This window comes from Mobula hypostoma, chromosome 1, assembly GCF_963921235.1.
Source record: "Mobula hypostoma chromosome 1, sMobHyp1.1, whole genome shotgun sequence".
NCBI lineage: Eukaryota > Metazoa > Chordata > Chondrichthyes > Myliobatiformes > Myliobatidae > Mobula > Mobula hypostoma.
Window position 1 is genome coordinate 221,996,913 of NC_086097.1, and position 13,783 is coordinate 222,010,695.

The window sequence follows — 13,783 nt, forward strand, 5'->3', positions numbered from 1 at the left end:
AAGAAGTTTCAGACGTATAAAACAGAGAACTCTCTATTACAAAGATGTTAGAAAAATAAATAAAAGTATCTGCTGGGACTAATGAAAGTTTTTTTCCCCCAATCTCTTCTATAAATTTGTACAGTGTTTCCTGCTTTTTTAATTTACTATATATATTTGTACGATCCTGCTGCTTATAATGTAAAGATTGAACATGAGAAAAAAAGAGGTGTACTTGTGGTACACAAGAGATTCTGCAGATGCTAGAAATCCAGAACAACACACACAAAATGATAGAGGAGCTCAGCGTGTCAGGCAGTATCTGTGGAAATAAATAAACAGTTGACATTTCAGGCATCAGCTTCTGCTTCTGGTTGGTACTACGCATGCACTGCTGGATGGCTGTTATAACACACATTCAGTGTGAACGACATGGGAGTTAAATTGTAAAATAAGCTTTTTTGACTATATCCCCTAAATCAATTTGTCTGAGTCTATCTTTAAAAATATCAATGTCAGAAATACTGCGCAGGTCTGGTGGCAGAAGATTCCACTCTCTTGTTGATCTTGGGCAGAGGGAGTACTGGTAGCAAATCTTATTGAATGAAGGAGTTTCCAATATGTGAGGTCCAGTTTGCTGTCGAGTCGAACTGACCCTGTGACGGATTTGGATGTTTGATGGAGTGATGTTGTGAACTTCTTTGAAAATGCAAATTAACCGTAGTTTAATACGTCGGTTTTCAATTGGATCCCATTGAAGGGCAGACACCATGTTAGTCACACTGGATTTCCTGCTGTAATCGTTTAACACAAAGCGAGCAGCATGGTGTTGGATTTTTTCGAAGGACTTCTTGTTGTTAGCTTGATGGGGATCCCATATGGCCGCGCAATACTCAAGCTTTGCACGGACGAGTGTCTTGTATGCCAGGTCCTTGACGGATTTACTACATGAGCGGAGGTTTCTTCTCAGGATACCCAGCATTTTATTTGCTTTGGTGTAATCTGATTGATGTGGGATGCCCAGTTAAGATCCTGACTGTTTCAAGAATCTGTCCATTCATGTCATATGTCGTGTTGATTGGTTTAACTTTGTGACTGACATACATAGCATAACATTTAGATGAGTTGAAGGACATTTGCCATTGAGACTCCCACTGACATAATGAATCAATATCATTTTGCAGCAGCTGAGCATCTTGGTAATTTTTTATCTCACAGTAGATCATGCAGTCATCTTCAAAAAGTTTGACTTTGGACTTGACTATATTTGGCAAGTCGTTGATGTAAATGAGAAAAAGTAAGGGTCCCAACACAATCCCCTGGGGCCCCCTCAAGAAGCACACGTTGCTGTCTGCTGATAAGGAACATGTTTAACCAATGTAGAAGGCTGTTGTTAATGCCCACATGGTCAAGCTTACGTAGTAATCTCTGGTGAGGGGCCGTGTCAAATGCCTTACTGAAGTCGAGTATGATCAAGTCTGCTTGGCTTCTATTGTCAAGGATCTTTGCTAGGTCATTGATCAACCCTGCAAGTTGTGTGTCACAAGATCTGCCCTGACGGAATCCATGTTGGTGATGAGTAAGAGCATTGTGTCTGTCTAGATGGTCCATAATGTGACAATGAATAATATGCTCAAGAATTTTACAAGGGATGGAAGTGAGTGGAACCGGTCTGTAACTTCCCAGGTTTGTACACTTGCCCTTATAAATTGGAACAACATTCACTTTCAACTGATCGTCCAGTAATGTCCCAGTATCAATAGACTTCTGGAATATCTTTTGCAAAACGGGAGCTAGACTGGAAGCACAACTCTTTAGAATCATAGCTGGTATCTGATCAGGTCCTGGTGCTTTCTTAGGCTGTAATTCCTCAAGAAGCTTCTTAACACCTGTTACAGTTATAATGAGATCTGGCAAGTCTGGGGTATTGCAGGGGTCTAAAGTGGGGAGTTCATTCAAATTTTCCCTTGTAAACACAGAGCAAAACTGCTGGTTAAGTGCTTGTGCTTTGTCTGCAGCAAGAGATACCATGCGGCCCCGGGATCAGAGAGAAGAAATTCCAAAAACTTCTTGCCTTGTAGATTTAATAAAGCTCCAGAAGGGTTTGGTGTTGTCAGTCTTTAAGCTCTCACCTATTACCTTATTAACATACTGATGGTGAGCTTTCCTGATGTTTCTATCAATAAGTCAGCGCAAGGATTTAAACTTTTGCCAGTCTTCACTATGACCGGATTTCCTAGCTTTATTATAGACTCATTGCTTTCTACGTATCGCACGCCGGGTGGACTGGTTTACCCATGGTAAGTTAAACCTGGAAGAGCTCATTTTAGAGGGAACATACTTGTCAATTGCTGATTGAAGGACCTCTTGGAAGTTAGACCAAAGAGTGTTAATACTGACCGATGCTAAATATTCCTTAGTTAGTGACTGGTCAAAATCACTAACAAGTTCCACTAAAATCTGCTTTCCTATACAGAAATATTTTCCTTTTGGGGGGTTTAATTAATTTCACAGTAAGCTTTGCATTCACAACAACAACATCATAGTTGCTAATCCCTGCAGTGACATGGTAATTCACAACTAAAGCTGGATTTGACACAAAACATAAGTCCAGTATGTTACTTTCTCTAGTTGGATGTCTAACAATTTGTGTCAAATTAAAATCAGCTACAATATCAAGCATTAGTTTACTGACTGCTACATAACTGCCCCCTTAGCAGACAGTACTGCTGTCCCAATCCACGCTAGGCAAATTAAAATCTCCAAGAAGCCAAATAGAAGATGATTGAGGGATTTTTGAAAGAGACAAATCCAGTTCCTTTAAATAATCAACATCAGAAGATGGAGGACGATAGAATGCTCCAACGTACACCGGTTTTAGACCTTTAACATGAATACTAATCCACTTTATTTCACAATTTGAATCAAGGGTATTTTCTTCAGTAACTATGTGAGTATTTTTCACTGCAATAAACACTCCACCATGGGAACTAGATTTCCTAAAAACCTGGAAGTAGGGGGGAAAGATTTCTCCCGAAACAATGTCGTTGTTGAGCCATGACTCAATACCAACTATTATGTTGGGGTTTTCATTGTCAATCGAGGCTTGAAAATTAGCTTTCTTTGCTCTCACTCTCTGACAATTCATGTTAATAATTTTTTAATTTTTAAGCTGAGACCTTTCATCAGGATTGGAAAGTAATGGGGAAGATGCCAGAACTAGGAGGATGGCGGACGGGTAGGAGTACAAGCTGGAAGGTGACAGGTGGGGAGCGGGGGTTAAAGTGGGAAGCTGGGAGGTGATAGGTAGAAGAGGTAAAGGGCTGGTGAAGAAATAATCTGATAGACGAGGAGAGTGGACCATGGGAAGGAAGGGAAGAAAGATGGGCATCAGAGGGAGCTGATAGGCAGGTGAGGAGAAGAGGTAAGAGCATAGCCAGAGTGGGGAAATAAAGCAGAGAGAAAAGGAAGGAGGAAAAATTACTGGAAGCCGGAGAAATTAAATGCATGCCATCAGGTTGAAGGCTAATTAGATGGAAAATGAGGTCTCATCGTGCAAAGGAGGAGGCCACGGGCCAATGTGCCGGGATGAGAATGGGAACTGGAATTAAAATGGCTGCCACCAGGAAATCCTGTTTTTTTTAAGATAAGAGTGAAGGTGCTTGACAAAGTGGTCCTCCAACCTATGATGGGTCTCACCAATCTAGGAAAGTCCAGATACTGTAGATGACCCCAACGGATTCGCAGGTGACGTTGCCTCACATGGAAGGACTTTTTGGGGCCCTGAATGGTCTGTTGTCTAGAAAGATAGCTTTAAGGCCTAGTTGTTGTCAAGAAAGATAGCTTTAAGGCCTACTTGATGGGGGATAGAAGTGTATAGGGACTGGACATCCATGCTGAAAAAAAGGCGACTAGGACCAGGGAATTGAAGGTTGTTGAGGAGATCGAGAGCATGTGAACTGTCATGGATGAGGCGGGAAGGGATTGAACCAAGAGGAATAAAATGGAGTCAAGGTATGGAGACAGCAGGACAGCAGCAGGCAGAAACAATAGGCCTATCCGGAAAATTAGGTTTGGGATCTCATGTATGAGGCAGAAACAAGCAGAGTGGGGTCAGGGTCATGTTCCAAAGAATGGGGTTTCCTTTCCTCCACTATTGATGCAGCCCTCATTCACAGTTTTTCCATTTCCCGGACATCCGTGCTTACCCCATCTTCCTGTCATCTTAACAGGGATAAAGTTCCTCTTGTCCTCATCGCCCACCCCATGTACCACCACATCTAACACATCATTCTCTGTAACTTATGCCATCTTTGGGACCCTACCACCAAACTCATCTTTACCTCCCCACCCTCCCCTCAACTTTCTGTCTTTGCAGGCCTCGCTCCCTCTGTGATTCCTTTGTCCATTCTCACCCCTCACCCCAATAATCTTCCTCCTTTACCTTTTCCAACAATCACATCTCAGCTTTTTACCTCATCGCCCTCCCCGACACACCTGGCTTCACCTATCACCTTCTAGCTCGTTCTCCTTCCCTTCCCCCAGCCTTCTGATTCTGGCACCTTCCCTCTTCATTTCCCGTCCTGCTGAAAGATCCAAAACATCGACTGCGTATTCATGGTCCATAGATGCTGCCTCATTTGCTGAGTCCCTCCAGCTTTTTGTGCTCTATACTCGTGGTAAATTTTCTGTGCAGCGCTTATGGTATTCCACAACATAAGAAAAATAGAATTTCTGTAATGTTTAAAAACATGAAAAAAGTAAAATTATATCCAAAATGAGAGATTAAACTACTTCAAGCAATTCTTCGAATGACCCACTTCATATTACACCCAATTCTATAGGCTGAATTAGTTGATATCAAAATATCGTATCAGTAGGTTTACATGGATCCTGCTCACTGACCCATACTCAACATGATGTGTTTATGTATTGTTACCCTTGTCTACGAGTCTAACCAGTGGGCCACCTACCTGTTCATACAAAAGAATGTAGAAGGCCAATCCAAAAGCAAAGACGAGGAAGAAAAATATGGTCATGATATGAAGCAAGGTTTTCAGAATCTCTGCAAACATTACTACATAGATCCCACAAATATCGAATCTGAAAGAAACAGAGGCAATCACCGAATTTGCACCGAAGCAGAAAATTACCATGACATTTAACACTGTGCATATTCTTTGCATTTACTGAAATTAATGCTATCATTGGATGCCAGAATCAGTGCTGTTGTTGTGTAAAACTATGCTCTGCTAGCTGGAAAACTGAGTTTTACATTTCAAACGATCCAGTGCTCAGAGATCATCGAGCTGACAGAATACAATATTTCCAGTGAGAACTGTTCCTCTCTTTCTTTGGACCTCCTCTGGAAGTCGGATGTCAGTGTACCTGGAGATGTCGTAGGCTGGGATGTGGGGGCCATCCCATTTGGTCTCTCAACTTTCTCTCATACAGGTAATAGCTTCAATCACTAGATGTCTCCATACAACTATCTTACATTATTTCATTGCCTTTAACTTTTTTGCCAATTTAACAGTTTTAATTAACTTCATTTGATACTTATTATAAACATTTAATGATCTTTAGACCTTTTATATGTCTTTATCAGGAGTATTTAAGAACAGCTCAAAGGACTCTGGAACCACTAACCTGGGACAGACTGCCAATGCATGGTGGGATGGAACATCAATAGAAGGTTGTCGATGCCTAGTCACTGCTCTATCTCACTTAAAACTTCTGGAGTCTGGAGGTTTCCATCATCTGGCCACCCGCATCCAGTAATGTTTCGCATGAGTGGCCCAGGTGAGGACTGTGGTCAGTGCTTTCAGCAAGACCAGGTGTTGGGTTGGTTACAATGAGACCTGGCCCAGTGAGGAAGATGCAAATGTTGGCCTTGGCCTCCTGCCTCATCATGGAGACCCAGAGCCAGAGTGTGCTCCTGTTTCCTTCTGATCCTCAAGAAGCCATAAAGCATACAGTACACAACTATTCTCAAGGAAGTCTCAACCAACTTCAGGGCTTCAATTAATATGATAGTTGTGTTCTGATGACATCATGGTCTTGGTCTGCATATTTATGGAAGAACCAAGCATGTCACATAACCCCAGTCTCCTGCACAAAGGGGAAGGTTAGCATGAGGTCATGCTGGGATATCAGCAGGATCAGAGGAGAGAATGACATAGAACATAGACCAGTGCAGCCTACGATGCTGACATTATAACCCACTCGAAGATCAATTTCACACTCCATTCTATGTAGTCCTCAAATTTCAATCTTCAAATTTGACCTACCAAAATGAACCACTTCACACTTATCTGGGTTGAACCCAGCCCAGTTCTGCATCCTATTGATGTCCCACTGTAACTTCTGACAACCCTCCTCAACACCATCAACTTTGTGTCATCAGCAAACTTACTAACCCACCTTTCTACTTCCTCATCTAGGTCATTTATAAAAATCACAAAGAGGAGGGGTCCCAGAACGGATCCCTGCGGAACACCACTGGTCACTAACCACCACGCAGAATACAAACCATCTACAACCACCCTTTGCATTCTATGCTCAATCCAATTCTGGACCCTCAAAGGTACTAAGGTATAGAATGTAGCTTCTTCTGTTCACCAGCAACTTTTATGTGTGTTGCTTGAAATTCTAGCATCTGCAGATTTCCTTGTGTTTGCGTTCTTCTGTTACATTCTGGTTGGGCAATGACTTAACTATTAATAAGACACAGTATACTTTTGCTGAAATATAAAATATTATGATACCTTTGAAGATAGAGTAGGAAATTCACCCATGATGTATATGCAGAAATCATACCACAGTGCCACTGTAGTGAATGAGAGATGCGGAACACCCAGGGAATTACAAACAGAATGGATGTCACGTACATGACTCCGTCTAAAAGATTGGATGAATCGTGGAAGTACTGCCATCGCTGTTTATTAAGACAAGAAAAATTTAGCAGCAATTAATGAAGTTGAAGTAGCACATACGTTATTATTTTATTTCATGAATTAGTATAGAGATAGATCACTTTAATATGTTACATTCTACTATCTACCAGATGACAAATACTTCCATTACAGCACAGATATCCTAACTTTTCAAATTCTTTTATTTCTTTTACGTTTTACTGAGCTATTTTAAACTGCATCTTATCATGTCAATGAACATATAGTGCTACTTTAGAGTTCCTAAATCTATTTCACAATGGTATTTGATTCCTTTAGCAGATGCACAAGGCCTCCCTAATTATATCAGATACAGTTAGATCTACTTAAATAAAAAAAGCTATGTTATACATAGAGGTACAGATAGGAGGTTCTGTGGTCATGACAGAGAATCCAGGATGGTTTGTTGCCTCAAGGGTGCCAGGGTCAAGGATGTCTCTGATCGCTTGCATGACATTCTGAAGTGGGAGGGTGATCAGCCAGATGTCGTGGTGCACATCGGTACCAATGACATAGCAAGGAAGAGTGAGGAGGTCCTGGAGAGTGAGTATAGAGAGCTTGGTAGGAAGTTGAAAAGCAGCACCTCGAGGGTGGTAATCTCAGGATTGCTACCTGTGCTACATGCCAGTGAGGGTAGGAATAGGATGCTCTGGAGGATGAACAAGTGGCTGAGGAACTGGTGTAGGGAGCAGGGTTTCAGATTCCAGAATAATTGGGACCTCTCCTGGGGCAGGTGGGACCTGTACAAGAGACACACATCAAAGTTGCTGGTGAACGCAGCAGGCCAAGCAGCATCTATAGGAAGAGGCTCTTCCTATAGATGCTGCTTGGCCTGCTGCGTTCACCAGCAACTTTGATGTGTGTTGCTTGAATTTCCAGCATCTGCAGAATTCCTGTTGTTTGCCTGTACAAGAGAGACGGGTTACATTTGAACTACAGGGGGACCAATATCCTTTCAGGAAGGTTTGTTAGTGCTGTTGGGGGGGCTTTAAACTAGATTTACAGGGGGATGGGAACCACAGTACCAGAGCTGACAGTGGGGCTGGGGTGAAAATAAATGATGTTAAAAGTTCAAGCAAAGCCGCTAATAGAAAGGTGGTGAGTGGTGGTAAAAATCTTCTGAGGTGTATATATTTCAGTGCTAGGAGTATTGCGGGGAAGGCAGACGAGTTGAGGGCGTGGATTGGCACGTGGAATTATGACGTTATAGCAATTAGTGAAACTTGGCTACAGGAGGGGCAGGATTGGCAGCTTAATATTCCAGGGTTCTGATGTTTCAGATGTGACAGAGGCAGAGGAATGAAAGGTGGGGGTTAGCATTGCTTGTCAGGGAAAATATTACAGCAGTGCTCAGGCCGGACAGATTAGAGGGCTTGTCTACTGAGTCCTTATGGGTGGAGCTGAGAAACAGGAAAGGTATGGCCACATTAGTGGGCTTGTATTATAGACCACCCAATAGTCAGCGAGAATTGGAGGAGCAAATCTGCAGAGAGATAGCAGGCAACTGCAGGAAACATAAAGTTGTGGTGGTAGGGGATTTTAATTTTCCACATATTGATTGGGACTCCCATACTGTTAGGGGTCTAGATGGGTTAGAGTTTGTAAAATGTGTTCAGGAAAGTTTTCTAAATCAATATATAGAGGTACCAACTAGAGGGGATGCAATATTAGATCTCCTATTTGGAAACGAGTTAGGACAAGTGACAGAAGTGTGTGTAGGGGAACACTTTGGTTCCAGTGATCATAACACCATTAGTTTCAACTTGATCATGGATAAAGATAGAGCTGGTCCTAGGGTTGAGGTTCTAAACTGGAAGAAGGCCAAATTTGAAGAAATGAGAAAGGATCTAAAAAGCGTGGATTGGGACAGGTTGTTCTCTGGCAAGGATGTGATCGGTAAGTGGGAAGCCTTCAAAGAAGAAATTTTGAGAGTGCAGAGTCTGTATGTTCCTTTCGGGATTAAAGGCAAAGTGAATAGAAATAAGGAACCTTGGTTCTCAAGGGATATTGCAACTCTGATAAGGAAGAAGAGAGAGTTGCATGACATGTATAGGAAACAGGGAGTAAATAAGGTGCTTGAGGAGTATAAAAAGTGCAAGAAAATACTTAAGAAGGAAATCAGGAGGGCTAAAAGAAGACATGAGGTTGCCTTGGCAGTCAAAGTGAAGGATAATCCAAAGAGCTTTTACAGGTTTATTAAGAGTAAAAGGATTGCAAGGAATTAAATTGGTCCTCTTGAAGCTCAGAGTGGTCAGCTATGTGCCAAACCAAAAGAAATGGAAGAGATCTTAAATGGGTTTTTTGCGTCTGTATTTACTAAGGAAACTGGCATGAAGTCTATGGAATTAAGGGAAACAAGTAGTGAGATCATGGAAACTGTACAGATTGAAAAGGAGGAGGTGCTTGCTATCGTGAGTCAAATTAAAGTGGATAAATCCCCAGCACCTGACAGGATATTCCCTCGGACCTTGAAGGAGTCTAGTGTTGAAATTGCAGGGGCCCTGGCAGATATATTTAAAATGTCGGTGTCTACGGGTGAGGTGCCAGAAGATTGGAGAATGGTTGATGTTGTTCCGTTGTTTAAAAAAGGATCGAAAAGTAATCCAGGAAATTATAGGCCAGTAAGTTTGATGCCGGTAGTGGGTAAGTTATTGGTAGGAGTACTAAGAGACAGAATCTACAAGCATTTGGATAGACAAGGACTTATTAGGGAGAGTCAACATGGCTTTGTGCGTGGTAGATCATGTTTGACCAATCTATTGGAGTTTTTTGAGGAAGTTACCAGGAAACTGGATTAAGGGAAGACAGTGGATGTTGTCTACATGGACTTCAGTAAGGCTTTTGACAAGGTCCCACATGGGAGCAACACACATAAAAGTTGCTGGTGAACGCAGCAGGCCAGGCAGCATCTCTAGGAAGAGGTACAGTCGACGTTTTGGGCCGAGACCCTTCATCAGGATTAATGGTCTCGGCCAAAATGTCGACTGTAGCTCTTCCTAGAGATGTTGCCTGGCCTGCTGTGTTCACCAGCAATTTTTATGTGTGTTGCTTGAATTTCCAGCATCTGCAGATTTTCTCGCATGGGAGGTTAGTTAGGAAAATTCAATCGCTAGGTATACATGGAGAAGTGGTAAATTGGATTAGACATTGGCTCAAGAGTGGTAGTAGAGGATTGCTTCTCAGGGTGGAGGCCTGTGACTAGTGGTGTGCCACAGGGATCAGTGCTGGGTCCATTGTTATTTGTCATCTATATCAATGATCTGGATGATAATGTGGTAAATTGGATCAGCAAATTTGCTGATGATACAAAGATTGGAGGTATAGTGGACAGTGAGGAAGGTTTTCAAAGCTTGCAGCGGGATTTGGAAAAATGGGCTGAAAAATGGCAGATGGAGTTTAATACAGACAAGTGTGAAGTATTGCACTTTGGAAGGACAAACCAAGGTAGAACATACAGGGTAAATGGTAAGGCACTGAGGACTGCAGTAGATCAGAGGGATCTGGGAATACAGATACAAAATTCCCTAAAAGTGGCATCACAGGTAGATAGAGTCATAAAGAGAGCTTTTGGTACATTGGCCTTTATTAATCAAAGTATTGAGTATTAGAGCTGGAATGTTATGGTGAGGTTGTATAAGGCATTGTTGAGGCCGAATCTGGAGTATTGTGTTCAGTTTTGGTCACCAAATTACAGGAAGGATATTAATAAGGTTGAAAGAGTGCAGAGAAGGTTTACAAGGATGTTGCCGGGACTTGAGAAACTCAGTTACAGAGAAAGGTTGAATAGGTTAGGACTTTATTCCCTGGAGTGTAGAAGAACGAGGGGAGATTTGATAGAGGTATATAAAATTATGATGGGTATAGATAGAGTGAATGCAAGCAGGCTTTTTCCACTGAAGCAAGGGGAGAAAAAAACCAGAGGACATGGATTAAGGGTGAGGGGGGAAAAGTTTAAAGGGAACATTGGGGGGGGCTTCTTCACACAGAGAGTGGTGGGAGTATGGAATGAGCTGCCAGACGAGGTGGTAAATGCGGGGTTTTTTATAACATTTAAGAATAAATTGGACAGATACATGGATGGGAGGTGTATGGAGGGATATGGTCCGTGTGCAGGTCCGTGGGACTAGGCAGAAAATGGTTCGGCACAGCCAGGAAGGGCCAAAAGGCCTGTTTCTGTGCTGTAGTTTTTCTATGGTTTCTATGGTTTTCTACACATTTCCCACCCATTTGAAAGGCAAAATTAATATTCATTCCAGTCTTTAATTTTAAGACAATAAATATATAAAAACCAGTATGAAAAGAAGGAAATAAAAGAAGGGATATTTACATCAAGAAGGGTTTGGTGATCTTGTTATGAAGGTGCAGAGGTTTCCTGGCAGATTGCCTTGCATTGGAAGGAAGGGAACAGTCTGAGGGAATGTCCCACTTGTCTTCACACAAGCACACAAGTAAAAAGGAGTAGATGAAGCTCACCAGGACATTCAAGCTTGCCTCTCCATTAAATGTATTCATCACCATCTTAGCCCAGGCATCAGCTTCTCTTCTGTTCCAGTTCAACATGGCTCTCAACAAAAAAAAGATCTACTTTCTCTATAAATACCTTCAGTGAACCCGTTTCCACAATCCACTAAAGTTTCAGAGGCTCAGAACCATCAACAACTGAACTGTCGAGGAATCTTAGTTGTTCAATACTAAAGTGTAGAAGAAATTCCTCCACACTTCAGTTTTAAACGACTGTTACCCCTTCCTCTGGCCTTTCACTCCATTTTGTAACTATGGTCTCTTGCCTGAGACTCTACCACTAACATTTACTAACATTTTAACAGCGCCACTTAGGATTTTACGTATTTCAATAAGATCTAAGCTCCAAAGAATAGACTAACATTTTTAGCCTTTTAGTAATAAGACAATCAGCTCATCCAAACAATTATCCCAATAGATTTTTTCTAGATCACCTTTCTTATGTAGAGGTCCAAACCTGTACACAGTACTTGAGGTGCAACTTCACTAGCTTGCTGAACAATTGTAACTAGTTTTCTGTTTTTTATTTCCAGTTCCTGAGCAAAAAAGTCCATCATGTCATTTGACTTAATTATTTACTGCTTACTTTGTGTTTCAAGCTCAAGAGTACTACAGTCTCTCTGAACTCCACTCATTCTCAGTTTCCTTTTCATTTTATTTATTTATTGAGATACAGCATGGAGGAGGCCCTTCTGCCCTCTGAGCTGTGCTGTCCAGCAACCCCCAACTTAAAACTAGTCTTATCACAGGAAAATTCACAATGACCAATTAACCTATCAACTGGTGAGCCTTTGGACAGTGGGAGGAAGCTGAGCACCCGGAGGAAACCCACGTGGTCGTAGGGCGAACGTATACACTCCTTACAGGCAGCAGTGGGAATCGAACCCGGGTCACCTGTACTATAAAGTGTTGTGCTAACCACTATGCTATGATGCTGCCCCAGTTAACAGTCTGCTCTTTGATTCATCCTATCAATGAGCATGCCCTCAATTTCCCTAGTTAAACTCCATATGCCCAGCTTTGCACAGTACTTCAACCATGTTGCAAATTCTTAATATATTCATTGCAGCCCGCCCTTCCCCGCATACTTCTGTGCCATCAGTGAAGTTATATACTGTACGTTATACTTTTCTCCTTTCTCCATATTGTTAACATACTGGCCAATAATTGTGGGCCAAAGGACTGATATTTGTGGCAATAATTAAGGCCTGAAAAAGACCATTTTCTCTGACTTCCTTTCTTTCTTGTAATAACCTGTCTTTGAGCATTTTTATCCTTGGGTGATGTGAACTCATTTTTTTGCACTGGCATTTTATTAAGCTACTTATAAAAAGGTTTTTGAAAAAATACACCATATTCAGTAGTTTTTCGCTATCAGCTCCAGCACATTTGTCAAACCTATTTCATAAAACTGTCTCAATTTAATTAGCTTGCATTAAGCCTTTCTAAATGACAATCTAATTCTTCCTTAATTATAGACACCAGCATCTTCCCAGTAGCAGAGGTAATTTTCTGCTTTTTGCCTCCCTTCCTACTTGAGCAAAAATGGCACATTCATTGTTGTTCATACTGTAGGTTCCCTCCCATAATTTTGTGAATTTGGAAGAACTTCAATCATGGATCTACTGTCCCTGAAGATGCTTCCATTAAAGGACTTGGATACAGGCCATTGGTCCTGACAATTTGTCTGCTTTTAGTGCACTGGATTCCCTGTAATTTCATCTGCTGAGTTTGGGATCATTACCAATTATTAGCTCCTGCTTAAAAATACCCTCTGGGTATTTGTAGTGAAAACTGACGCAAAGTATTGTTTCAAATTATTTTGCTTTCTTTTTTCACATTATCCTCCACTGCAAACCTTTCAAAAGTGGCAATGCTATCACAGATGATGAAAAGGGGGCCTTTACCTTTCTGTATTATGGATCATCAATTCTTATAAAGGTCAACCTGTGATCTCAATCCTGGATTTTTTTTGAAAGTTTTTTGCACATGTGAACTTGTAGAGGAATTGTTAAAGGAACAGGACATAAAACAGACCTTTTACCAGAGGGAAGTCCCATCAAATCTAAAATAATGTTTAGGCCAAGCATGCTGTCCTGAAGATTGGGATTCTGTGTGTGTGTTTTTTTTTAAACGCACAACAACCTTTCTCAGTTTCAGGTATATACGTAACAGAATTTAAATTTCGTGCACAGGTTACCTGTAGCAAAATTTGGAAAATTTCCTTGCATATACCCAGGATGCACATGGCAAATACAGTTATTGTGCATATTCTATGGAATGGAAATTCCTGTGGAAGGAACAATAGATCAAAATGGACAACAAGTTAA

The 13,783-nt window shown here is 41.5% G+C and overlaps 1 protein-coding gene across 2 annotated transcripts in view; it reads right to left on the reverse strand.

The window, feature by feature from the left end:
- Positions 1-13,783, reverse strand: part of LOC134343350 (transient receptor potential cation channel subfamily A member 1-like) — a 125,674-nt gene that overhangs the window by 13,494 nt on the left and 98,397 nt on the right. For both annotated transcript variants that reach the window (XM_063042054.1, XM_063042047.1), the window contains exons 21-23: positions 13,654-13,743; positions 6,747-6,916; positions 4,953-5,082 (exon numbers count right to left, since the gene is read on the reverse strand). In XM_063042054.1, the coding sequence (XP_062898124.1) occupies positions 4,953-5,082; positions 6,747-6,916; positions 13,654-13,743 (390 nt within the window). The remainder of the gene's footprint in view (positions 1-4,952; positions 5,083-6,746; positions 6,917-13,653; positions 13,744-13,783) is intronic.